The following is a 26,386-nucleotide window of genomic DNA, read 5'->3' as shown; positions in this document are numbered from 1 at the left end:
ACACAACTTCGGTGCAAACTCCAGTGCATCGCTGCCAGCATTTTTTCCCTTCCCTGCAAATCCAGGGGAAGAAAGCTTGTGTTTGGTGTGGGAGAAAAATACAGATTGCTTCCCCCTGCAGCAGCGTGGCCACCAGAGGAGCCGAGCACCCCGTGCTGATGGATGGGCGGTAGATTAATAGTCCAAAGCGATTGCATTATCTAATGAAAAATTTATATAATTATTTTATATAACTTTTTTGGCAGGAGGACCCTCAAATGGATAGTATCGATTGCTGGAAAAGAGCTTGGCACGTCTGTTGCTGGAATTATTAGAGGAGAATAGCTAGTAATTAATACCTGCGTATTTACAGCAGCTAATTAGGGGTGTCCAGTCCAGCTGTGGGGCAGTGGGGAGGATCTGTGAGCCTGCACCAAGGCCAGGAGCCCGCTGCTGAACTTCCCCCAAGTTCCCCTTGGTCACCTTTCTGTACTCACACAGAACCAAGGCTGGCTGTGTTCAGCCTCCTGCTCCTCCTGCTTTTATCCCTTTCCTCTCCCCCCCCCCCCCCCCCTTTTTTTTTTTTTTTTTTTTTTACCCTTCTCCCCTTTAATTCGGTTGCTGTGAAATTTTGCAGCCCTGCCAAGTTATTTCCTTGGGATATATTTAGATAAAGCAAGATCAGCAGAGAGTGATGTGTGTTTGCGTAAGGATGTTTGTAAATGTTAGCAGTAACACTGTCAGGATTGCGGAGCAGATGTCCGCGAGATGCTACCAAGATCCTTATTTACAAACTTGTAAATGACTGAAGGGGTTTCCTTCCCGGGGATAAGGGGGCCGCCTACTTAAGAGATTAAAATCCTATTGTTTTGTGGCTGGAGCTGCTCTGTTGGAGCTGCTGTCTCAGATTATCCTTTACAAGGGGGGAAAAAAAACTGTATAAGCTTGAAACAGCGTTGAATGCTTTGCTGGGTGGTTTTTTTTGTTGTTGGTTTTTTTTTTTTTCTGGTCTTTTTTAAAGCATTGCCTTCAGATGTGAAGATACAGGGTAGGGTTTTCTTTCTCTTTTTTGAGGAGTGAGGACAGCAGTCGTCCCATGCGCTCCCCTGACTGCTCTCCTTCCCTGTGCTCTCAGGCGATGCATTTCAAGGCATCACAACAAGCTCACCGGGTGCAACTAAGCCAGATGTGGCCTCGCCGCTGCTCAGCCCTGGCAGCACGTGCCAGAGTGCGCTGTGCTGGGAGATGCAGGAAGGGAAAGTTGTGAAAATCACGTAAGCACCGATTTTGCTGTCGCTCACAGCTTAGTTTGGAAGCATTCCTCCGAGGAAGCAGCAACCTGTTACAGATCTGTACTTACAAGGGGGCAGCCCTATGCAGGACGTGGTAAAACAGCATTGCTGCGTAAATGCAGAGAGCTGGCGCCCATGGAGCCGGTGCCTCCCATCCCTGTGGGGACATCCGTGTGCCGCATTGCATTTGTAAAGCATCTCTGGCTGGGAACGTGGGAGGATGCCCAGGTGCCCCCACGTCCAGCAGCATCCTCCTGGCCTCCCCGCCGTGCTTCTGCTTTTGGTTTTGCATCGATGCAGCTCAGATGCTTGCAGCCACGCCAAGGTGGGGCCATGCAGAACAGCCACCCCCGTGGCACAGGCGTAGTGCTGCCGTCCTCCGGCGTTAATCAGGTTACAGTGAGGTGTGGGAGTGTCTTGTTATTAAATTTAAAACCTTACCATGTGAGATGAAGGCAGCTTTAATGAGATGAAAAGGCTTAACTAGAGTCCAATTTAATTCAGTAGTACCTGTTTACACGACCTGCTTAAGTCCTGACCTGCACGCTAGTTTATTTCCTCCATGCCAAATAATAAATAGCAGATGGGTAGGTACCAGCTTGCAGCTCTGTGCTCACCACCTCTGCGTGCTTGCACCAGAGGGCTGTGGTCATGCCAGGGCTTACAGAGGGCACGCTGAGAACCTGCAAGTGGAGCGTCTGCAAATGTGAGTTGCTCCTGTATCCTAAGTTCTTGGCCACTGCTGCAAACCTTGCCTTGCAGATCCTGCTCTGCTGTGCTGTGCTCCCAGCCCAGGTCTGAGCAGCCCCAAAGCCGTCAGCCTGGGCGGTGCCGCAGGGAGGATGCTGATCGCAGGTTGAATCTGCCGGGGGGGCAGGAAACCGCCGCAGCCGGCGGGCGCCGGGAGGGGCTCACATAGCACCCGCTGCTGCCAAGCCCTCGAGCCCAGCACAGAGCTCAGCTCCACGTTCAGGAAAATAAATGAAACCCCGGTCCTCGTCCCGGCAGGACGCCTCCCTGGCATCCCTGTTCTGGCGTGGAAGAGTGGAGCTGGGCCAGCAAGGGGCAGCGGGTCGCTGGGTGTCCCCACGCTGCGGTGACGCTGGAGTGGCATGAAGCAGCTCGGGGCATTGGGGTGGGAGAGTGAGGGCACGCGGCGTGGCTGTGCCACCTCCCTGCCCTTCCGCTATTAAATGCAATTAATAGAGTTGAATAACCTGGCTTCTTCCAAAGGATTAGGTTAAGAAAATAAGACTGTTTTAATAGCCCTTTTACATCCCAGATAGATTTTAGCTGAAAAAACTAACCAAGATTTAAAGCCTCCTGCCCCGAGGCTTCGTATTGCTGCATTAACGCACATGAATTTCATGCGCTGCCTGCGATTACGCTCCGCTTTCGGAAGAGCCGTTTCCTGCCTTCACTTCCCACATGGCTGCACAAGATGTACGCGCTGTCCGGCCGGAGCCGTCCTCCCTGCATCCCACTGCACCTCGCACTGCCTGCGGGTGGGAGGCACCACGGCAAGGCACCCCGCGTGCTGACAGCAGTGGTGGCCGTCACCTCCCCATCGCCGCTGTGTCCCCAGGGTGGGGAGATCTGGCAGCGCATCCCGGCAGAGGTGCTGCTGGGTTTGGCTGCGCAGCGCATCGCTCTTTTTCTCTGCTTCTTCCCCCTGTAGCCCGATGTTGGTGGGCTGCCGTGAGTGGACTCTTACGGGTAATTTAAGTATCCAGCTCCTGGCTGTGTTGTTTTGTCCAATTTCTATTGCCTTCTGACCTACATCATTCTTTATTTGCAAAGCTATACTTGCAGGCAGCAGTAATAAATCAATTAATGACTCTGATGAATCATTTAATGGCTGACAAAATAACACTGCAGTCAACAGCTTGGATCTCTACAGCAGTACCAGAAGACGCTGGTTGACTCAGGGTAGGGAGACGAAACAGAGACTGTTAGCTCAATTAGTGCAATTAGTGCACGATTTAAAGGCTTAGACGGCATCTGCTGGCGTACCGAGTTGCTGTGTTAACCGAGCGCCGAGATTTGGGAGCGAAACGTGGAGATCTAGATTGTCATCACACCAAAAAAGGGGAAAAAATCCGATGTAGGTAGGAAATATGTATATATGTATGCGTGTATCTATAGATGCGTGCCCTAGGAGCTGCGTTTTCTTTCCAGCACAGAGCAAATTAACCATCTAATAAAATGTGAATGCGCAGGCATGCTGGCCCCCCTGTGCCGAGGTGAATTAGCTCGATCCCTTTCCAGCCAAATGGCAGCACTAAGCCCAGCCCTGGAGCAGGGATGGGCTTGGACTCTCCCAGGCATTGAATCCATGGTTTGGTTTTGCTCCTCAGGGTCCCATTTCTTGCAGATGTTTGGTTTGGTGGAAGGGAGCAGAGTTCTGCAGGTGAATAGGAGAAGCCCATATAAAAGTTTCTTAGCTAAAGCAGTGAAAGTAATCCAAGAGGGTATGAAGGGTTCTTCAGGGATTAGATGCTGAAGGGTTCCGTGAGTTTGTGGTGCGTGCCTTTGGGTTTGGGGCATACACCTTGAGTTTGGGCATGCACCTTCGGGCTTGGGGCGAGCACCTTGGATTTGGGGCACGTACCCTTTGGGTTTGAGGTGAGCAGCTTGGGTGTGGGATGTGCACCCTTGGGCTTGGGGAGAACAGCGTTGGGTTCAGGCATTTTGTTCCTGGTGCTCCAATTGCCGCCTTCTTCCTCTTCCTGGGCACAGTCCAGGGTTTTTGCAGCACTGCTCCAGCACGACGAAAGGTGCCTCGGTGTTTACCTTAGTGGTGGTGATAGGGAGGGGAATAAAAAGAAATAAAATGTCACTTCGCAGCCTTGTAAATCATTCATCAAGGGCTGACCAATTTGGCTCCCATCCTACAATATGCTCAGGGCACTTGTGGGTTTTTAATTATTGAGCCCTGCCAAGCGCCACATGTGCAAGGCACGTTAAATCCACGTTTACACGGCGAATGCATAGGTGAGATTTCGGGGTGTTTATCGCGGAAAAATATTCTGTGGTTTTGTGGAAAAATGTGCATTTGCTTAAAGATTTTCTTTGGCTGCATCGCCCTCCTCCCCCTGCTCCCTGTTGCAGAGGGAAGAGGAGTGCAGCATACTTCAGTTCATCACAAAGGCATAAAAGCTGTGTTTGTTTTATTAGACCCAGGCACTCTTCGTACCCAAACCAGGCTTCCTGGTGGTTCTGCTGGCCAGGTTCTGGGCCTGCTGTTGCCTTCACTGTGCAGTGCCAACCCTGCGCCTCACCGGTGACATCCCCGTGGTCCCCTTGCTCCTTGGGATCTGCCTTGCCGCAGGAGATTCCCCAGCAAGAGATTATGGTGTGCTGGAAATCTCTTGAAACCATAAAATATCACCTTGGCAGCTTTATTGCGCCGCTCGCCGCCTTTGGAGAGCAGCGTTTTGCGTGATAGAGGGTTTAATAAAGGAAATTCCAAATGGGCTCGCTGCAGTTGGGGGCTTGGTCTTATATATTTTTGCATTAAGAACATTCATCTGCTTTGCAGAGAAACTGCAATATGTTCATGGCCTTGGATTAAGATTTGGTTTTACTTTTATAGCTGACCCACTTGGGGGGATGGAAGGGGGGAGAAATGGGTTCACTCCCTCTTCTTTCTATTTTTGCTGCCGTCTGAAGTATAAAAAGAGCCTGGAATGGGTAGGCTTATTTTTCCTGCCAGGACTTCTTTTTATTAACTGTAAAAACACTCAGATCTGGCCTTCGCTGGTTTTGCAGGAAGGCTGCTTGGGATGCCCTGCTCTCCTCACCCCGCGGTGGGGTGCGGGATGGGGGGCACAGGCAGGGGTCAGTTCTTACAGACAGGCTCCTTGTTTGGAGAGCCAGCCCATGCTGTCCTGAAGGATGCTCACAGCTCTCAGGTGCGGGGTGGGCACAGCAGAAGCTGGTGCACGTGGTTTTGTCCATCCCACCTGGGTTATGGTGGGCGAATGGAGCTGTCCCCACTGTTGGTGGGACACGGTGTCTGGTGGGGTCACCCTGCCCAAGCTCTGGGTTTAGAATAACATGGAGCAATCCCTGCCCATGGGATTTCCTTGAGGTGCCGTTGGGATGAGCAGAGGAAGGGGTCCTAGCTGTGTTGCATAGCTTTGGGTATGAAGTCCATCGTAAAACCTAGAGGAGGGGCTGGTATAGCGATCGAGCAGACTCAAACCAGTTAACATCACCACAGCTCATTTATAACCTCCCCAGAAATGGAGGGATTAATTTTCAAAAGGCAAACAGTAGTGTGACTGTCAGGGAAAAGAGTTGAGTTGTTTGTTCTATTCCTTAGGATGATTACTGACCCGGTAGAGACATTTTGCCATCAGCAGTTCTTAGGCAAGGTCCGTTTCTTCCCCCTTCCCACCCGGGCACAGCCCTGCACCGCGCCGATGTTTCCTCGGCGCCACGGCCACATGCCCCCCGTGCCATGCAGGCGCCCTTTGTTCCATGGCCAGCCCTGCTGCTGGTCCCCCTGCCAGAACACTGCCTTCGTCCATCGGCCTGCGTTGCGGGCGGGAAGTAAATATTAATCCAGTTGCTAAGCAGGGCTGTCTGGGTAACCCGCAGCTGGCCCCTTCCTTTTTTTGTGGCAAAGCCTCTCGTGCCCTCGCTGGGGCTTGCAGCAGGGATGCACAAGCCGCAGGTTGGGTGCGATTTTATAACAAAAACCCCTGGTTGTAGTATGGGGAGTGTTTTCTTTGTGGTGCAGAATTGAAGCAGCGAGTGGACAGGGGGAGGTGGGCGAAGAGGAGTGATTGAAAAGCCTTGACACAGCTCCTGAACTCCAACTCGAACCCAACGTGTTTGTCCTGGTTTTGTTCCCTGCAGAGCGCAGCTGCCGCCCCGAGTCCCGTGCTTGGAAACATTCCCCCGAACGACGGGATGCCCGGGGGCCCCATCCCACCAGGTTTCTTCCAGGTAGGCTGCTGCTCCTCCCGGCACCCGCGTCCATGGGGCGTCCATGGATGCACGAGCCGCTCGCGCCTTGCCGTCAGCACCGTGCGTTTGTCCCCACGGGGAGCCTCGCAAAGCCCTGTGCTATAGATGACCTGTTTGTGAATACCCAGTGCCCCGCTCTCCTTCCACGTTTACATTCTGGGTTTCGTGGCCCTAAGCGAATTTATCTTGCTCGAAGAGGTTACTGTATATTTGCAATTGATGTTTTTCCAAAGCTGCTTGTTTTGTGTTTGAGTTGAGATTGTATTTGTTCTTTGGTCTTAACAGACGTGCGTAATTGAAAACATTCTGGATTTTGATTCCTGAAACTTTTTCCCCCTCTGGTTAACCACTTGATTTTTTCCAAATGCAATCACCGAAAGCATTAACAAATGCTGGCGGGGGCTGTGGCTGCAGGCAGAAGCGGATTCGATCCAAGTGCAAGGCCCCAAATGCCATGGAGGCACCTTGTAAGCCAATACCTAGCAAAGTCCCCAGAGTTCTCTTGTGCGTTCCTTCTCCCACGCTGAGCTCAGGTAGAAGACAGGGTAACATATGACTGGATGATGCTAATGGAAGGGTTTCCAACTGGCACTTAGAAATCAAAGCTTTAAGTGTGGGGCTTTTTTTTTAATGTCTTTGGAATCTCTTTGTATGTCACGATACGCAGTGGTTTGTAGCACCGTAAGCTCGTGGTGCATTTAAGATCTTCCTTCTTGAGGAATAAGCACTTGTCTGTGTAACAAATGGGATAACAGTTGAAAGGGATATTTGTTTTGGCAAGCTGCTTTTTTTATCTGGGTTTGTGATTTGTATATGGGAGAAATTCTTGGGCAGTAGACAGGCAAACTTGATAAAGTGCTTGTGATTTATGGGAGCGGTATCAGCGTGGTATCACAACTTGTGTGCGTGGAGCTGGAGAAGGGGGAAGGAGGGCTGCTGCTTTTTTTAGAGAGATCCCATTTCCTGAACTTGCGTATGACAAAATAAAGAGTATCCGATATTGAGTGCTAACCCTAAAACAGGGTAATCTTGTAGCAGTGCTCTGTGACACGGGATGAAGCGAGCAGAAGAGATGCTATCTCGCAGGTCATAGCTGCTGCCAGCAATTCAAGTGCCAAGTCGCTACTTCCAACAAATGTGTTTCCAAAAGTCCTGATCTCATCCCGTTGCAAAGATGACTGTCCTCTCAAGCTCCCACTTCACACAGATCTGCGAGGGTTACAGAATTGGCAAGAAGTTAGGGCACGGCTTCAAAAGCCTGGGTTGGATTTCACCGAGAGGAGAAGGTGAGGGAGAGGAGCTGTGATGCCCCAGCTCATGCTCGGGTCTTGACATTTTCCCACTGACAGCTTCCGAGGCCTCCCCCCGCTTTCCTTTTTGGCTGTTCATAGTGTTTTGGCACAGAGGGTCTGCTCAAAGTGCAGACAGCCCATCCCAGATCTCCACTTTGGTGCATCTGGACCAGGAGCTGGGCTGCCTTTGCGATGGGGGCTCAAAAGCAGCTCCTCTTTCTAAGGAGCTTTGCTGGGGGCTTCCTGAAAACCCTACAGAAATAGCAGCAGACCATGCGTGGAGCTGCTACCCACCCCCAGAGCTTGGGGAAGAGAGGGAGGGAGCGTGGTCGCTGCTCTGGGATTAGGTGCGGAGGAGGTTTGGGTGCTGATGCATATGGATCACATGTGACGTCTCGAGAGACTGCCTTTCCTGAAAGCCTTCCAACATCTGGTTTCTCCTCCCAGCCTTGGAAAAAGAGAGGAGGAGGGGAGAAGAAAAATCCCACCTTTTAACACAGGCAGAACATCACCCCCATGAAAATCCGTCTGATTTATTGCGGGTGCTTGGCTCGTTCCAGCTTCAAGACGTGCTCGAGACGAGCTCTTGCAGAGGTGGGCTGGAGGCTCTGCATCGAGCTGTTTGCAGCTCAGGGTTAATTTCTTATCTCTGGAGGAAATTAAAGCACTGAACTTAAGAGAGTGAAACCAAAAAGGTCACAGGAGATGTAGAGGACTGAAACAGTTACAGTGGTTCTCCCCAACCCTTTATGTGCCAACCTCAGGAGCCAGGTGAGATCTCCAACTGGTCAGTCCATCTCCTGCAAGGGAAAAATGGAGGTTGGAGGGAATGTGAGCATCGGGGAGCATCAGCATCTTGCTCCAGCAGTGCGGAGCTGGCAGCGCAGAGCTTCCTGCACCCTTCTGCACCATACTGCAGGCACCAGGGACTTGGAGGGCTCAGGTTGCCTAAGGACAGCAGGCACAGAATGCTTCTGGAGGTCCTAGTGCAGGGACAGATCGTGTCCTGGCATCGTGGTGGCAACCAGCCAGGAGCTGAGATGGCAGTTGCGGCAAACCAGCCTGTTCCAGTGCTGGCTGCAGAAACCCTGCACTGCTTCCCCAGGGTGCAAGGACCCCTACAGCCCCACGAGTGAAGGTGGCAAAGTGAAAAAACATGAGAGGCAGCTCTCGGGAGCTGGTGGCCCAGAAAAACACAAGCATGAGCTTGGAGGAGCAGAGACAAGAGGAGAGGAGTCTGTCTGCAGCACCCGGCTCGCAGGCAGAGCCTTCCCTGTGCTGCAGCTCAGCAGCGACCTTTAGGCTCAAGGCCAAGGGAAATGCAGCCCTCGGCGTCTCCTGAAGCCCGACAGGAAAGGAGAGGCCCTGGGCGCCCTTTGGATGCCTGGGCACCGTGCAGTGCCAGCAGGCTGTGGCGCCTGGCATCGGGCCATGCTCCTGACTAATGGGGGGCCAGTTCGTGGCTAGCGTGGGTAGACTCCTTTATTTAAATCTCGCTCTTTGTCCCTTTAAGATGAGTAAACAAACCCTTCGCTCATCCTCCTAAAGGTCATCGAAATCATTTTTGCTTTTGTTTTGAAAGCTGAATTGATGCCCGTTTGCAGATCCCTTGCGTCAATCTCCTCTGCTCCAGCACTGGGGAAGGGGAGTGCCAGGGAAATGCGCAAGGTAAAATTAAAAATTGCAAGCTATTAGAACAAGACCTTCCTTGTAGTAAATCAGGGGGCGTAGGATGTGGGGGCTGCTCATGCCCACCCCCCCCCCCCCCCAGGCCCTGCCTCTCTTCCAAATGCGTGCTCCCTGCCTGGCTCGGTAACGCTGGCTCTGATGAAATGGAAAGTTGCACATAAATCAATGTCTGTGGCCGTGTTAGCTATGCATCAGCAGCTAGCCTGCGAGATGCACCAAAACAAAGCACCGGTCGCTCGCTGTTCCTACACTGCCCCCTAATGCAGAGAAGCCTCGGGAGCCAGGAAGGACAGGATCTTCCATCCCGGGGGCATCCTTTCTCCCGGCTGGTTGGGAAGAGACCTGCAGTGTTATGCCTTAGTTTGCAGCTCTCGCCAGGCTCTCTTCCCATGGAGCTTCCCATGGGAAGGGACTGATGGCTGAGCCTCCTGCTGCTAGTGCTGCAAAACCCCACTGGCGTGGGTGGCAGCTGGGCTGACCTAATGCTGTCAGATTTCCCGGGGCTGCTTTTGTAGGGGAAGGCTTCTTCTAGGCAAGAGCTGAAGGAATATGGCTTACAAGAGAGAAGAAATAGCAAGCGTTGGAAAAAGTTCTTTTTTTTTCCCTTTTTTTCTGGAAGTTTAGCAGGATGCCCGAGGCTTTTGTACCGAATGTCTGGAGCATATGGTGGGATTTGCAGTCAACTTTCTCTCGGGTGCTCCATCCAGATGGAGGTGACTGTTCTTGGCTTCGGCTGACATGGGTTTGTTTCCTGAAGAGCTTGTGTTTAACATATTCCTTCAAACCAGAACTCCGTGCTCGGGAGCCCCAGCTGCAGGCAAGGCAGTTTCCTGCCCACGGCTCCCTTCCTGGCTGCTGCCGAGCTTGGCCATGTTGCGGTCTCAGGAAGGTGAATTTGGGCCTTCACCCGGCACCTCATGCCTTTCTGGTATTGCCATTCTCTGCCCTGCAGGCAGGAGGTGACCCTCTGTCCCTGCTTGTTGTCCAGCCTGGTGGGCTCCAGGCACTGTCTACTGTGTGATAAAAACATCTGATGTTGTAGCTGAGGGTTTGGGCTTTGTGGTGGGCTCGGGGGTGTTGCAGGAAGCTCTGAGAGACCTTCAAGCACCGTTTGCACATTGAGTTCCTCCTGCACCCTCAGACTGCGTGGGCTGTGGTGCCGAGAAGATGTTGTTACGAAGCTGGCAGGGCAGGAGAATGTCAAGTTGCTAGTTATTGCTCTTCAGCCTCCTAGAGAGGGCACGGCAGGGCTCTGAAACCTTCCCTAAGGGCTGGGATGGCTGGGTTGGAAGCACCAGGTGCCTGTGGGGCTGGGGGAGCCAGTGGGTGCCCCACGGCGCTGCAGGTGGTCGTGGTGCTACAAGGACAGCAGCTACCAAGGAGCCTGGAGCATCCTCCCTAAAGCTTGACAAGGGATATTTCATTCTTTTGTTTACATGTCACAAAATTTCCACCTCGTTTTACAAGAATAAAACACCAGATTCCCACCCAGTAAACTCAGGCACTTCTCTAATTAATATCCATTTCATTTATTTTGATATTTTCTGATGTTGAAACCGGCAAGTCAGAGGCAGATAGATTTAAATGCAAGATGCCTTCTTCTTGCTAACTCCAAATTGTTGGTATCTCGTTGCACTGATGCTTTGCCTTCTTATACCATTCTTCATTGTTCTGCCCCCCCCAGAGGTACTTGAGAATGTTTTTAAATATAAAAACTCCACCATTAGCTGAAAGTATGTAGCCCATAAAACATGATCCATTTGTGGTGAATTACGCTCGGAACATAAATTGACACATGCAGAACTATGATCGCTAGTGCAATTTTCCATGTTTAATATTTTACAAGAAGTTTGAGAAGTTGAGCTTGTGAAAGGCGGAGTGGAAATAATCGGATCGTTTGGAAACTCCCGTGGTAAAGCAGCAGCCCTCTGTCATCTGCTAGTCCAGATTTGTCTGTAAGGTCCCTGTAGTAAACGGGGGGAAGAAAATGAAGCAGAGAGGAGGTCAGTGGGCGGGCTGAACACCTAGCACTGTCGGAAACAATTTCTACTTACACTGCTTTAAGTGTTGGGTTGGTTGTGGGGTTTTTGAGCAGTGTGGAAGAGTCCCGTCCCACACGGCCATCCAAGCCCTGTCGGTGAGGCCTGCAGAGGCTGTAGGAGCACTGCTTAATGACTGCTAAATACGTGCTTCAAGGAAACGAAGGAGTTGTTGTGTTGATTGGAGCCCACATGTCATATCTGCAAAGCATTCGTCTCCAGCACTGCGCTCCATCGGGATCATCTCTGTTTGTAGGGAGGGAAACGCACTGGGGAAAGGCAGCCATCGGCAGGTTTAGGGGCAGGCCTGGGCCCCGGGACATCTGCAGATGTTTATGGAGATAACTGCATCCAGAGCCCTGCGTTTCTGACTGAGGAGTGCTGGGCCCAGCCGCAGGCGGGGGCCTCGCCGGGCCTGGGGCAGGAAGGAGCCAGCGCTTCAGATGTGCTGCTCACTTCAGCAGGATGCTCGATGCTTGGAGGGAGCAAATCCACCTCTCCCTCCTCCCCCACCCAGAGGGAATCAGTTGTGAAGTGCCCTAACCCACTTCGACCAGCGGCGGTCCCATGCTGAGCCTCCATTCCCCCCCCAAGAGGGGAAGGGAGAGCGGCACAAAATGGCCGCAGGCCTTCGGCCTCACTCCACCGCCCCACGCTGTGCCCCGCTGGGCCAGGAGCATCCCTGCAGCAGTGCCCCGAGTGCTGGCTGCCCTGTGGCTCCGAGTGCCAGCCCGCAGAGCCATTGGTGCCAACAGCATGGCTTCATTTCTACAGCCACCAGAGTCCTGTCGCAGCGTTTGGCTGCATGTCCCCACATCACAGTCTGCAAAAAAAAAAAGAGTAAAAAAGCCCTCTTACTTTATTTACATTGCACTCAAGTTTCCACGGTACAAAAGATTTGCAGGTGCAAATGTGTCCTGCCTTCATTAACTTCCCCTCCCTTTTTAATTTATGTGATTTCAATTTTCCTTCCCTGTACTGTTAATTAGGGGACCCTCTAATCAGTACCATTATCACAGTGGTATTCATGTTTAGGAAAGCTGCTAAACAAATGCTTGCAAAATTGCTAAATGGCTAATTAATGTCTGTTAATTAAGAAAATTGCTCATGGTAACAAACCATGCCATTGCTGGCAGCAGCTAGAAGGCGAACACTTGTTGAAATTGGTAACAAGGCAGGTAGAGAACATCTGCTTTGCGCCTTTCCTGGAGTGTGCAGTCGCTTCGCATAACGCACTTACCGAGCTTATTTGCTTTCTGTACCAATTACACGTCCTTTGACCCAAAAATACCTTTTTTTTTTGCCCTGTGTTAACATGCACCGATACGTCCTTGCACCAAACTCGCTGTTCCTTCAAGCAAACTTTCATTTTGTGCTTTAAAGGGAAATATTAAAAAAAAAAAAAAAAAAGTGGGCGTTCAACCCCAAAATGTCAGCAACTGCTGCATTGCAGTGCTCAAAACCTACAGGAACTAATCTTTCCTTTTTTCCTTAGACGTCCTTAGTAGCACTTTACCCGACCACGCAGCGGACCCTGGGGTGGCAAACCCTGGGAGGTGTTTCCAGCCTTCAGGATGTGGGAGGAGAGAGGAGAACATGATTTTTTTGTTGTTGTTTTGGGGTGGTTTTTTTGGTGGTTTTTTGGTGGTTTTTTTTTTTTTGTATTTTCGCCCCATCCTCTCTGACCCCCTCTCCTGCATATTTTTCTTCCTCGTTGCACGCCCTCGCCAAGTGTCTCCCTGTGTATTTATCATTGCAGACGTGGTTGAACTACTGGACCGTTTACTGTAATGTGGCTGCTGTACTTTGACAGATGTTCTGAATTTTTTTATTTTTGTAATTTTTTTTTTTGCATCTATCATTATTCGTTGTTCAGTTACAAGTGAATAGAAACTCAACTAAAAGGAGAGAAAAAAAAAAAAAGCATTAAAAAGAATTGGCAAACTGCCTTCCCTACAACAACAACAACAAAAAAAACAAAACAGCTCCACCCGTGAATCCTTTTTAGCTCTTTCTGCGCTTTCATGTGCTAATCTATAACCTCCTTCTACTGTCTGACCTCACAGGGACCGCCTGGTTCACAGCCCTCGCCACACGCACAGCCTCCACCCCACAACCCTAACAGCATGATGGGACCCCACAGTCAGGTAACGGCACTAGTGATGGGTAGGGCTGTGAATCGGGACGCGCTCTGCGAGCGCGCTGGGAGCGGGAGCCCGCTGCCCCCAGCTCTGCCATGGGGCGCTGCTTTCTCCCCAGTGCTTGGTTGTTTTTGCTGGGTGTGCAGGTGACGGCGGACTGAGAACTCACTCGTGGGTATCAGAGTGGTTTACCTCCCCCAGGCAGCCTGAGGAATGGAGCTGGATGTGGGTTTTTAAGCTTCTGTTGGTAGCAGCAGTTGTAAAAGAGCACCTGAAGTCTTCTTTTTTTCCACACTTAGCGTTGGGGAATTTTTTGTGTGTGTGCGTGTCTGTATGTGCATATTTCCCACTTTTATACATATAGAAATACATACATATATTTAAGCTCAGTATCTAACACTCAGGGTTACCCGTGCACTAATTGTAACAGCCTCACATAGTACAGCCGAAGTATGTCAAACACTCTCAAACAACAAACCTACAGAAAACCTTAAATAAAAACGGACTCCGGACACTTTTTTCTTTTTTGCTTTTCTTTTTTTTTTTTTCTCTTTTCTTTTTATTTTTTTCCTTTTTCAACTCAACTTTTTGAAAGAAGGATTTCTCCAGAACAAAAGTCTATAAGGTCTAACCGGCGTGTGTGGGGCACGAGCTGTCCCCCTGTCGCGTGATGCTGACCTGCTTTCTGTGTCATTGCAGCCTTTCATGTCACCGCGCTATGCAGGAGGTCCCCGGCCCCCCATCCGGATGGGAAACCAGGTACTGCTCCCCGACCCTGGGCGGATTTTCCCTGCGATCCCTGCAAATTAAAGTAACGGAGATAATCCCAGCTGCTGTGGGGTCAGGCGGGGCAGGTCGCTCCTGAATTTTGGGGTTGGGTTTATCCTCTTATCTCGGCTTAACCGGCGGCCGTTTGCTGCTGTCCTTGCCAGCTCCTGCTCCACGCGCTGCCAAAACGTGTGGCATCGCCTTGAGGCATTGACATCAGGTCTGTGTGGCAGTAACCTAATCACGGGTTGCTTTTCATTAAAGAGAAATTAAAGGAAGCATGCAATTCCTCGGAGTAGCAAAATAACCTCGGAAAAATTATCTTGGGAGCTTGCTTTTGTTAACACTTCTTACAAGTAACGTTGTTCTAATACAGCTCTTCTTATTAGGAAAAGCACAGGTTAGAACCATAGAATCATTAAGGCTGGAAAAGATCACCAAGCCCAACCCCGACCCACCCCGCCATGCCCACTGACTGCCCCTCAGTGCCACATCCCTGCGGTTCTGGAACGCCTCCAGGGACCGTGACCCCCCCACCCGCCTGGGCAGCTGTGCCAGTGCCTCCTTCTGAGGAGGTTTTTCCTAATATCCAGTTTTACAATTCCTGGCAGAAGAGCAGCCAGCAAATAGGATGTTGCACCTTTCTTAATGCTGTTGGTTGCTGGATTGGAGGCTTTAGCCACTGGGTCTTCCAGAACACCTCGAGACCAGGCAGGGTGGGAGGTGGCAGCGATGCGGACAGACGGACGGCACGGTGCAGCATGTGGCTCTGTGGGTTTTGGTGGAGGCGTTGGGGGAGGCGGAGCTGCTGCTGTTCCCAGCGCTTGTTTTGTTAGGTCCTACCCAAACTGCCACCTAGCAGGGCTGAGACCAACCAGTTGTGGTTTCACGCCACCATGCACTGCACAGATGAGTCCCCCGTGCTGGCAAAGCAGGGACCACAGAGGGTTTGTGCAGCAGTGGGGTTCAGGTCTTCCATATCTCTTAACCTTTGATTTTGACTGTGAGGTTAATTAGAGAGATTTTTTTTTCCCCAAACACCGTGTCTAAAATACAGCTTTGTGCATACCCAGAGCTTGGTGTTGTCACGGTCACATCCAGTGGGACAAGAATAAATAGGAAGGCAGGCAAGTCAGAGAACAGAAGTCTAAATACTCACAGCCACGACAGCTCTTGTTTGTCTTCCTCCTGCCACTGTCTTCCAAGATGTAAAATATTGGGAACGAAAGTCAGCCTGGCTGCTGGGTTGGATGGGGCCTGTGTCTGCATGAGGGGGACCAGTTTCACAGTGGTATTCAAATAAAAGGCAGCTCTACTACAGAAAGGCTTGCAGTTTGCTTCCCCAAGGCAGATAGTATCTGTGCTTTCTCCCCCTTTATCTGCGCAGAGCAGTGTGGGGAAGGCAGCCTTTGAACTTTAAATAGCCTGTGCTCAGGGGAGGGGGAGCAAGCACATCTGAAAACATGGGAGTGGGCCCCATGCATGCAGGGGTGAACCCAAATGCAGCCTCTTGTAAGCAAATAAATCACTGCAGGCAGCGTGATTTGGCTGTGCTGCTGGGCTGCCGTCATGGCCTGCCAGGATACCTCTGCCCTGCACAGCGTGGGGCTCCTGAAATACTGGTGTCTGAGTCAGGTCCTAGGGTGTATTGGCAAAGGGAAAGAGGAACAGTGCCAGGAGCTGTAGGGATGTGGCATCCAGTGCAATGCAAGGTGGGATGCATCTCTACAGGACAGGAGGGTTTTGGGTCCTGAGCAACCCCTTTCCCCTTGGGAACCGGAGTCCCCTTGGCTCAGATCTCCACACCTAGGCTGCATTTTGGCCACGTGCTGATTTGTGTAATCTCCCCCGCCTTGTTTTCCCAGCCTCCGGGGGCCGTTCCTGGTACACAGCCATTGCTGCCCAATTCGATGGATCCCACGCGACAGCAAGGTAAACCGGCGGCGGTGGATTGGACATTTCCCCCGCCTCGTTAGCTGTTGCTTTGGGGTTCCATCCCACCTAATGTGCCTCTTTCCTCCCGGCAGGGCACCCAAACATGGGCGGACCCATGCAAAGGATGAATCCTCCGCGAGGGATGGGCCCCATGGGTCCCGGTCCGCAGGTAACCCAGCAGCACCAAAGAGCATCCACAGCTCTGCCAACACCAACCACTATCTCCACAACCCCCAGGGGCAGGAAAGGCTGGGAGATTTCCCCTCCTGTCCCCCATTAGTGTTAATGCGTTTTACATTAGTCTTGCATCTGGAAGTCCCTCCTTTTAACGGTAGCGAGGTCTTCAGGGCTGCGTGTCCTCATTAAGGGTATTGCAGCCCCCCTTGCCCTTCAGCTGAAGGGGGATGCCACTTAGCACCGAGCCGTAGCGGTGTTTGAGTGCATTATGCAGCAGGCCTGGGAAACAGTTATGACCCTAACAGCAGGAAAGGGGAAGGATGCCTACATTAAAAATAAATAAATTTTAAAAAAAAACAAATGGAAAGATACCTTTAGTGAGGGAATAACTGTTCCCTTTGCTTGTTTCTCCCCCTCGTGCCCTGATCTGCAGAGCGTTTGAGCTCCTTCTTATTTCAGTCATTTCTTAATCAGGTTGGTTTTTTTTTTGGAGGGGCAAAGCGAAAGGTTGTGTGGAGGGACTCAGTCAGGAGGAAGGTGTGCTTAGCAGGGCTGATTTCACCCGCAGCTTGGCCACCCGCACGCCAAGGTCCTCATCCTCACTGCCCTCTGTGCTTCAGAGAAGTTGGGTCACCTATTTTTTGGCTTTTTCAAGTGTGTTTCAGAAGCTCCAGACCTTTCACAGGCGTTTCAGTACTCCCAAACCTTGAACTCTTAGGACTCCTGAGAGTCCCAGCCGGTGCTGGTTGTCCCCCTGATTTTTCACGTGTGCTCCCAACTGTGCAAACACAACGCAGCTCCCTCTGCTCTCACTTTACCCAACCGCAGCTCAGAAAGATGCTCAAACTAAATCAAAGTTCTTTCTTAGGCTGCAGTAATACCAAATCCTGCTCAGCTACTCCAGAAAGGGGAGGTGGGGTGGGGACAGCCAGCCCAAGGAGGAACAAACTCTTAAATTAAGCAGATCTGGGTTAATATATTCTGCCTTTCTGTTGATTCATTTTCTGAAGTGGATTTGCATGCTGCTCTGTTGACTCACTTCTGTTTGTTCCTTCTAAGAGACTTCAAAAACACATTACCATATTTTGGTTGTAGGTTTATCCTCTCTGCATTGTCGCCTACGTTGGGTTTTTAGCGCGAGGCTCAGAGTCTGTCAGGAGACAAACGTGTGTGTTCGAGTTTTGTTTTGTTTTCCCCCTCGAGACTGTCGAGCGAAAGCAAGTGCAGCGTCAAGGGAGTTGTGTCATTGCCTACCACGAGGAAGGGAGGAGTGCCCGAATCCATGGCTCTGCATCCATTCTAGGGCAGGGGGAGGACACCCCCAAGCAATATCGCCCGTGCTGCGTTAGCACTGCCGTGGCTGAGGATGCAGGACCTGCTGCTGCACCTGCAGTGCTCCTTTTGTGAGGGATTGCAAAAAAGTTTTGTAAATGGCATTTGCCAGCACGGCCAGCGCCAAGGAAAGCATTGAGCTGCTCGCTTCCCACTTGCTGAGATTGCTGCAAAGCCTGGCAGCGCTGCGTGGGCTGGCGGCAGGTCTGGGAGCCGGGAGGAGCTGTGAAATTCTCAGAGCTTTATTTTTTACTCTGCCGCTCCCTGTGTACGTACATGAGGGAGAGCTTTGCAGAAGCGTGCCCTTCCCTTTTGTGAAGATCAACAGTTGCCTTCCTGACCTGGTGCTCCTTCCCAAAGCTGGGAGCAGCCGTCAAAAATACTGACCCAGGATCAGAGCCCTTAGCTCCCCACTTGCCCAGCACTTCTCCTTGTTCTTGTTAAAGCATTGCACCAGAGCCTTCCTAAACATGGCTTAAAATTTACTCCAAATGCCCAGAGAGCACCCAGCCGTGACATCCCAGCGTCCTGACAACTGCTAATTACTGACCAACTCTGAATCACCTCTTACAACCCAGCTCTACTGTTTTTCCCCTCAAGGATCCACACTTCTAACTCTGCATCACATAACTCAGTGCTTCTGTTAAAGTCTCTGCAGCTCGCTGGCTCAGTCAGTGCTTGCCCGGCACGCAGGTCGCTCAGCACAGCTGCGTTCCTCCCCACCCTCCTCCAGCACCTTTCAGATGGCTCCCTTTGCCTCCCTTTCAGCTCCAATTAAATACATTGAGCTTTTTTTTGTTTGTTTTTTTTTTAAACGAGAGGTTTGATACTGCAATTCAGTGCAAATGGCTGGAATTTGGATCAGTTACGGCCTTGCTTGTAATTTGTTTGGGGAAACCCTTGTCTGCTTCCTCCAAACAAACTTCCAACAAAGCAGTGCATAAATCCAGGAAGTATGAACTTAAAATTTAGCTGTGAGTGCTTGGGGAGCTGTGCCCCTCTCCTGCTCTAAATAGCAGAAATGCTGCCAGAACTGATGCATCATGGCATGGTTGACCTGATAGGAGATGCACTGAGATTCATGGGTGTCAGTGGAGCTCTGGGGCTGCGGGCAGCCTGCTCCTGGGGGACACTGCGCCCCAGCAGCCAGCGGGCACTGCAGCTTCTGCCCACCATGATGCCTTCCTCCTCCTCCTCTTCCTTCTTTTCCTCTCCAGCTGCAGGCTGCAGGGCACAGGGACCACAGCATGCCATTTCCTCCCCTGCCTTGCTTAAGAAAGAAAAAAAAGACAAAAACTACAAAGCGGGCGTTTGGGAGCAGGCTTGCAGAGTGGGGGAAGGCAGCGGCTCTGCTCTTGCAGCGCGACCTAAATCAGGCTGTGCATCGCCCAGAGGGCAGCGAGCACAGCACAAATCCAGTGGAGCGCAGCATGCGGGGATTCCTCCTCCTGCAGCACTCTGGGCTGGGCTTTGTGCTGGGGCTGTTGTAACGAGATGAAGGCTTGGGGGGGACCCCGAGGGTTGGTGCTTAGGGTGTCCTGTGGCTATGGGGTGCCGGTGTGGCCATGGGTACTGAGCAGCTCCTGGGGGATCTCGGCAGAGCCACGCGGCTGCAGAAAAACAAACCCCACTGCTCTGCCCTGCTGGGAGCAGACGGCTTTGCATTACTGTGGTTTTGTTTTTTAAGTTGTTATTTTTTACCGTCGTCACCTAATTATCTTCAGCGTTCTTTTTTGCAAACTAACCCTCTTGTTTTTTTGTTTGTTTGTGTCTTTTTTCCCTTCTCTTTCCCTCTCCGGTTTCCCCTCTCGTTATGGTAGACTGATCCTTGGTTATCGTTGCAGAACTATGGCAGCGGCATGAGACCTCCGCCCAACTCCTTAGGCCCTGGCATGCCTGGAATTAACATGTAAGCTCCCTCAGCCCACACTGGGCAAAAGTGTCCATGCACTTTCAGGACCTGGGGTGCTGCCCGGCTGCCCCGGGACGTGCAGAGTGATGGATAACAGCAGAACTTTATTTTTCTGTTTCATTTTGTCCTCAGGGGGCCGGGAGCTGGCAGACCATGGCCCAACCCCAGCAGTGCTAACTCTGTGAGTATGGTCTGTCCTTGTGTTTAAGGCACAACGGCTGCTTGGGGGGCATCCCTAACATGGGACACACAGCCTAGGTGTCTGTGGGGCTTGGGGATGCTTTCCCTGGCCCTGGTTGCTAAAATCTGCTCTTCTTTCCACGTAGATCCCATACTCTTCTTCATCGCCTGGTACATATGTGGTGAGTCTTCCCAGCTCTGTGCAGGCACGGGTGAAAGTAGGGCCTGTGGGGTTGACCTCGGGGCTGGGAGGGCATTGGGAAATGAGGGGCAGCGGGGATATTCCACAGCATTCCCCACACTCAGCGCTGCTGGGGTCCAACCAGATGGCTTTGGAGCTGCGCTCTGGGCTGCGTCGGGGCAGCGGCGTGGCTCACCCAGCTCTGTCTCTCCGCAGGGTCCTCCTGGTGGCGGCGGCCCTCCAGGGACACCCATCATGCCCAGCCCCGCAGGTAGGAGCCCACCCCGCTCCCCAGGGCCGGCCCTGCTCCCCCCGTGGGGCTTTGGGGGAAGCGCGGTGCCACAGCTGCAGGGGAGGAGCTGCGGCGCGGCTGCGGCTGCTCCTTCTCCTCCTGCATTTTGATGAGGAGCCCTGACCTACATTTCTGGCTGGGTCCTAACAAAACTCGCCGACCTCACAGCCAGGCCCCTTCCTCCCGGCCCCGTGTTTTGGAATAATCCCATATGTGTTGATGGATTCGAGGTTTCGTGGTGTAGGGTGCGTGGCTGCGCGTTGTCTCTCTGCACATCTCCCGACAAGCGAGCCCCGTGCTTCCCGGTTAGAAGTTGAATTATTTTTTCACAGTTGAATTTCTGTGATTAAAAACTTTGTGGATCTTCATTAAATACAAATTAGCCAGAAAATGGTGGTACTTAGAGGGAATTTTAGGTGATAAAATACAAAAGAATGAGTTCAAGTGGCATGAGTTTGTTTTAATTAAGAAATGAATTAATCACCAGACTTACTGGGCTTCACTGTTCCACAGATTCAACAAATTCAAGTGACAACATCTACACAATGATTAATCCAGTACCGCCCGCAGGCAGTCGATCGAATGTAAGTCTGCTTTCTAATAATTTACATATCAGATACCATAACAAATCATAATTAACTTCATCAGTTGAGAGTAAAGCAGTTTAATTGATTTCAGCCATTTGTTACAAAACAGAAATAAAACAAACCATCAAAAAGTGATTAACTCTTCGGCGACTTTGTTAATTTTTTATGCTTATCAAGAGGGCGGCGGTCCTGCTGCTCTGGTCAAGGCGGTGGCAAGCTGCTGGGTTTGGAGGGATTCAAGCATCAAGTGCCTTAATTGCTTATATATATGGAGAGAGCCCTTGGTGCTGGTATGGCCTGGGTCTGGCCAGATGTTGTAGGGGGATGTGGAGGACCACAAGCCCATGGTGTCGGCACAGTCTCTGGGTTTGGCCAAATGCTGTAGGTAGATGTGGATGAGTGCAGCCCCCGGGAGTGTCCTGCAGCCTTCAGAGATGGACTCATCCATCTTATCCAGATACAGTCAGGCTGGGAGATGGGGCCCCGGCGCCACCACGGCCTGGCTGTTGCCTTTTGGCTGACAGTGTTGCTACCTTTCGGCTGACGCGGTGTTGTTGCTTTCCCTTCCACAGTTCCCGATGGGCCCTGGCTCCGACGGCCCCATGGGTGGCATGGGTGGCATGGAGCCCCATCACATGAATGGATCGTTAGGTGAGCGCCCGCCCCGCGCCTCGGGGAGCCCCCGTGGCTGTCCTGCTGAGTGGGGTTTGTGGAGGGGAGCGGGGCTGTGGCTGCATCTTCAGTAAGGCTTTTCTCGTTTGTCCCCACCCTGCAGGGTCAGGAGACATAGATGGACTTCCAAAAGTAAGTGAGCTGCTGGGTGGCTGTGGGACCTCCCTTCCCTGGGGATGCGAGCGGGGCGGGCAGGGGTGCACGGGGACCCACTGACTGCTTACCCTGTGCTCTCCTGCAGAATTCTCCAAACAACATAAGTGGCATTAGCAATCCCCCGGGCACTCCAAGAGACGACGGGGAGCTGGGAGGCAACTTTCTCCATTCCTTCCAAAACGACAATGTGAGTCTGGGGGTGAGGATGGGTGCCCTCCATCCTTTCTGCTCTCCGTTTAGCTGTTTACAAGCAGCTCTGAGACAGAAGGTGGAGGAGGAAGAGAGGCGTGGGGCAGACATGGGTGGAAGCGAGCTTGGCTTCTCCCAGGGCAGAGAGACGTGGGGAATGGAGGTGAGGAGGCTGTGGGAGAGGCTCCCATGGGATGGCAGCCAGCTGGGACATGCAGCTCCACTCCCACCTTCTCCACTCCCCACTGCTGTCGGGAATCGCTGGGGTTCCTCCAGAGTTATAGGAGGTGAGGGTGAGACCTGCAGCCTGCTCGCAGTGCTGGGCATGGGCACAGGCGCCTCGCCTGCTTTTACTATATTAGCATTACATACATGCATACAGCTTAATTGTTTTATTTGTTCAATTGCTTCTTACCCCATACTGCTGTGGTTATTTCCTCTCTGGAAAGGCAACTTGCAGAGCAGATTATATCCTGATAAAGGAGTCTCCACCATCCTCTCTCCGTCTGATTTATTCACTCCCATTCCGTTGCCTTGCAGTTTCCATGAGCCCCAGCCTCACTCTTCTGTCTCCTCTCCACTTGGAGCAGCGCGGTGCTCGGGGCTGGCGCTCACCAAGGCTTTGTCTCTCTTGCAGTATTCCCCCAGCATGACGATGAGTGTGTGATTTCCCTCCCCCTCCTCCTCTCCAGGATCAAGAGAGTCAGCTGCCGTTCGGAGGATCTCAAAGAATTATGCAAGAAGAAGCTAGGTGTATGGGCAGGGAGACGCGTGGCGGGGCCAGCACCCCAGGTTTAGTTTCATGCAATAAAAAGGCTGAACTTTTTATTCCATAAAACATGAAGGACAAAACTTAAAATATTTCAAGACATGATGACAAGATCCTTCTTTGTGCAGAAGGGTTTATATATGTACATGACACTTCTTTTTGGAAACAAATGGAAGCCTCTAGCACCCAACTCCAATCTCTTTGCTTTGTTCTTTTAAATAAAGACAGAAACAGAACCCCGTTGTATGTTTGTGCCGTGCGACACCAGGAAGCTAGTCTAGATATGAAATCTCATGTTGTCTCTGTTGTAGTCATTTTTTAAATAAACTGGACAGTTTACAATGGTGGTTTTCGTTTGGAAGGCCTGATTGGTTTTTGTTGGTTTTTTGGTTTTTTTTGCTTCGGTTTTGTTGGTTGGTTGTTGTTTTTTTTTTCCTTTTTGTTTTGGGTTCTATTTGTGTTCATTCGCAGCACAACGCTTCCTCCTCCAGTAACAAGATGAAGAGACTCCACCACCTCGTGATAGAGGCGCTCACACGGGTGGCCCCCGTAGGATCACATCCTGGGTTCGCTGTGATCTCCCTCCCCGTGGCTGTGGCATGCACTGTGTTAGTCTGTCCCCCCCCCGGAGTACGCCAAGAACTCTGTCCCTCCCTTCCTCAGCTGGTTCGCCACCAACACCGATTTTGACTTGTTAAATCCACCGAAAGAAAGGAGAACCAAAGGGCTGCTCCGCCCTGGGACTTTGAAGCTGTGATCTCAGCCAACCTCGGCTCTTTTGGGGCTTTTTTTTTTTTTTTGCTTTGTCTTTTTTGCTTTGTTATTCCTTTAAAGGTGTGCTCTTGTCGGGGTTTCACTTCTCTGTGAGCTGGAACTGGATGGAGATCTTTTCTAAGCAGTGACTGTTGTTGCGATGTATCCTTGCTACTCTGTACTCTGTCATAAGGACGCAGCAGGAAGGGGCCCCGCGCTGGGAGGGGTGGGGGGCCGCTCGGCACCCCCTGCACTGCTCTTCGTTTTTCTCAATCTCCATTTCTGCTCCGTGTATATCATACTCTGTAAAATATTATCTCCCTGGATTGACCCTTGTGCGGATTATTGAAAGCATTGTATCTTGTTTCAGTGTTTTTTCTTACCTTGTAGTCTGGTTCTAAAATACCGAGAGGGGAAAAAAAAAAAAAGAAAAAAAAAAAAGTAATTATTATACATTGTAGTTTGTGTACGATATTTGTTGATAATGTTTTATTAAAGGGATGTCTTTTTTCCGCACCCCTTCATTGAAATGTTTTTGGGAACATTTGGCTTGTTTTTATTATTCTGACTGCGAGACATGAGATGACGACAGAACTTTTTTTAGTGTGTAATACGAATTTTTTTAAATGTTTGCCTTCTTTTTCCTAGGCATTCATTGTGTTTTCCCTGTAGGGGTAGGGAGGGGCGGGCGGGGGCACTCATCCTTACAGTCAGGTTACTGCTTTCAAGAAGGAATGACCGAATGAAGATCCGTTGCGTCGCAGATACGCCCGTGGGCTCCGCGAGGGGTCCGTTTTTCTTTCTTTTTTTCCTCTTTTCCATCTTTTTTTCTTTCTTTTTGTTCTGACGCGAGGAAATGAAAGGACCGGTTTTAATGTATTTTAAAAATGAATAGCTAAATTATTGTCTTCATTGGTATGGGATGGATTTTTTTGAATGAAACGGTTCTCTCCCTTCCCTCCCCATCCTCCCTCCCTCCCCCCCCCCCCCATGCTGTAATAAATATCAACATAAACATTTGAATCCAGTGCACAGCTGTTTGTTCATGGCGCGGGCTGTGGGTACGGCTGTGAGCTCTGCATGCAGGCTCTGACCCGGTGCAGTGCCGGGGCGCTGTGGGTTGGGGCTGCTGGAGGCCATCTTAGGCAGTGGTGAGGGTGACGTGTTGGCAGTGCCTGAGACAGGCTGCTTTTGTGCTGCTTTCCTGGATTTGTGGAGCATTTTGAAACAAATTCAGCTTTTAGCCTGGGAAAGGCATAGAACGGTTGGGTTGCGAGGGATCCCAAAGCTCACCTCGCTCCGACCCCTGCTGCAGGCTGGCTGCAACACCAGGGCAGGTGTTGCAATGAAAGGCCACAACGAGGTCTCCCCGCAGTCTTCTCTGGGCTGAAGTGGCCCAGCTCCTGCAGCCTTTCATTGTAGGAGAGGTGCTCCAGCCCTCTGAGCATCTTCGTGGCCCTCCTCTGGGCCTCTCCAACAGCCCCCCATCTTTCTGAGCTGGCGGCCCGCAGCCTGGGCACAGTACTGCGGATGGGGCCCTGTGGTGCAGCACTAAGGGTGCTGATGGGTGCCTGATAGCTCCTCATGGCAGAGCCAGGCGGGGGGCTGGGGGTGCACAGAAGCACTTTCTGGGGCTAGAAAGGCAGATTTCTGCACTCTGTCCCTCAAGGCGTAGGGACCCTCGTGCTCACCAGTTCTTGGATTGTTTCTTTCAACACAGCCCTGAGAGCTGCCAAGCTCCTTCCCCAGCAGCCTCCCAAGCCCGGCCCCAGGGATAATTGTCTCCCACATCGCTGCTCATTAAATTAAAGGAGGAGGTGAGCGAGCAGGGGCTCCAGCCAGGTACAGAGTGTACTTGCTGGCTAACAGCCCCCGGATGTTGGGCCCATACTGGGTCTGAGCCAGGGGAAAGCAGTGCTGGAGAAACAGTCCTCCTCTTCAGCAGCAGTGAGGGACTCGGCACACTTGCCCTGCGTCCTGAGCGCCCACTGCAGTGAGTGGGAGCAGCCTGTGCAGCTCTCAGAGACAAGGGGGATCCCAGGAACAGCTCAGCAGGCTCACGGTGCTGGCGGCTGCTCCTAATGCAGGGAGCAGGAGCTCTTCTTGCAGCTCTCCCTGGCGGCACAGCCAACATGTTCTCCCACGTTCTGCTTCCCGACTGCCGTTCATGAAATGTTAATGTCTGCTTCTCGGGCCGTGCTGAGGTAATGCCCTTTAGCTGCTGATGAGCTTTTATGACTTATTGATGCCCGCCCAGATGTGCCTCTGTGCCCCATTCCCAGCTCCAGCTCGAGTCCAGCGGAGGAAAGGGTGGCTCCACTGGATTGCATGCAGTGCGCCCACAGGACACCTGCAGTAGGGTTCAGCCATGCCAGGAGCCCAGCTCTGCCCACCCCGACCTCCCTCTGGGACCTCAGAGCTCACCCAGGACATGGGGCTGCTGCACCCCCAGCAACATGAGCACGAACTGGGGCTGGCAGCTCACATGGCTTCTGAGTGACCAAAGCTGGTACCTGAAGCTACCTCATTTCCCCACTGAGTGTCCAGTGTTTCACTGCCGCCATCATTTTCCAAATTGCCTTTGTTCTGCCCTCCTCCATCCCTTCCCATGCTCTGTCTCTAACTACTGGTGCAGGCAGGACTCCAGCCTCCCTGAAGCTGCCTTTACTAGCAGTGATTTCTTTGTGGAGCGGTAAAAGCAGCTGAAGGGACTTTGGCTCTTTCCCGTGCAGACCACCTCCACAAGCTGCCTCACCTACCAGGAGCGCTCGAGGTGTTTCATCTCCCTCTTCATGCCCCCTCTTTACCACAACCAACCTTTTAACAGCTTCCTCAGCAGAGCTGTTCTGCTCAGGAATGCGAGCGCTGAGTGCAGGGCTGGCTGCTCAGCAGGGCTGCCTCCCTGTGCCGGGCGATGACCCATGACAGGAGGGGTGAGCAATGTCACTTCCAGCTGTTCTGCAGGGCCCCCACCACATAGCAGAGAGCCAACGAGCCTGAAGAGACAGAACCACCACCTGGAACAGCCTCTGCAAAGCTCAACTATCAAAAGATGTTCCTAAATAGCCGGGTAC

At 51.7% G+C, this 26,386-nt stretch overlaps 1 protein-coding gene across 1 annotated transcript in view; it reads left to right on the top strand.

The window, feature by feature from the left end:
- The window catches only part of SSBP3 (single stranded DNA binding protein 3), a 51,314-nt gene extending 28,519 nt beyond the window's left edge, over positions 1-22,795 (top strand). Inside the window, exons 5-18 of the mRNA XM_042819540.1 lie at positions 6,138-6,227; positions 13,335-13,415; positions 14,109-14,168; positions 16,043-16,109; positions 16,205-16,281; positions 19,466-19,530; positions 19,666-19,714; positions 19,860-19,895; positions 20,111-20,165; positions 20,700-20,770; positions 21,346-21,424; positions 21,549-21,577; positions 21,687-21,788; positions 22,428-22,795. Of these exons, the coding sequence (XP_042675474.1) occupies positions 6,138-6,227; positions 13,335-13,415; positions 14,109-14,168; positions 16,043-16,109; positions 16,205-16,281; positions 19,466-19,530; positions 19,666-19,714; positions 19,860-19,895; positions 20,111-20,165; positions 20,700-20,770; positions 21,346-21,424; positions 21,549-21,577; positions 21,687-21,788; positions 22,428-22,457 (891 nt within the window). The 3' untranslated portion in view covers positions 22,458-22,795. The remainder of the gene's footprint in view (positions 1-6,137; positions 6,228-13,334; positions 13,416-14,108; positions 14,169-16,042; positions 16,110-16,204; positions 16,282-19,465; positions 19,531-19,665; positions 19,715-19,859; positions 19,896-20,110; positions 20,166-20,699; positions 20,771-21,345; positions 21,425-21,548; positions 21,578-21,686; positions 21,789-22,427) is intronic.
- Positions 22,796-26,386: the final 3,591 nt, after the last annotated feature.

Source organism: Centrocercus urophasianus, unplaced genomic scaffold (assembly GCF_019232065.1).
Source record: "Centrocercus urophasianus isolate 14NV4802_14NV808 unplaced genomic scaffold, USGS_Curo_1.0 seq_18, whole genome shotgun sequence".
Taxonomy (NCBI): Eukaryota; Metazoa; Chordata; class Aves; order Galliformes; family Phasianidae; genus Centrocercus; species Centrocercus urophasianus.
This window is presented reverse-complemented; position numbering and strand designations above follow the sequence as displayed.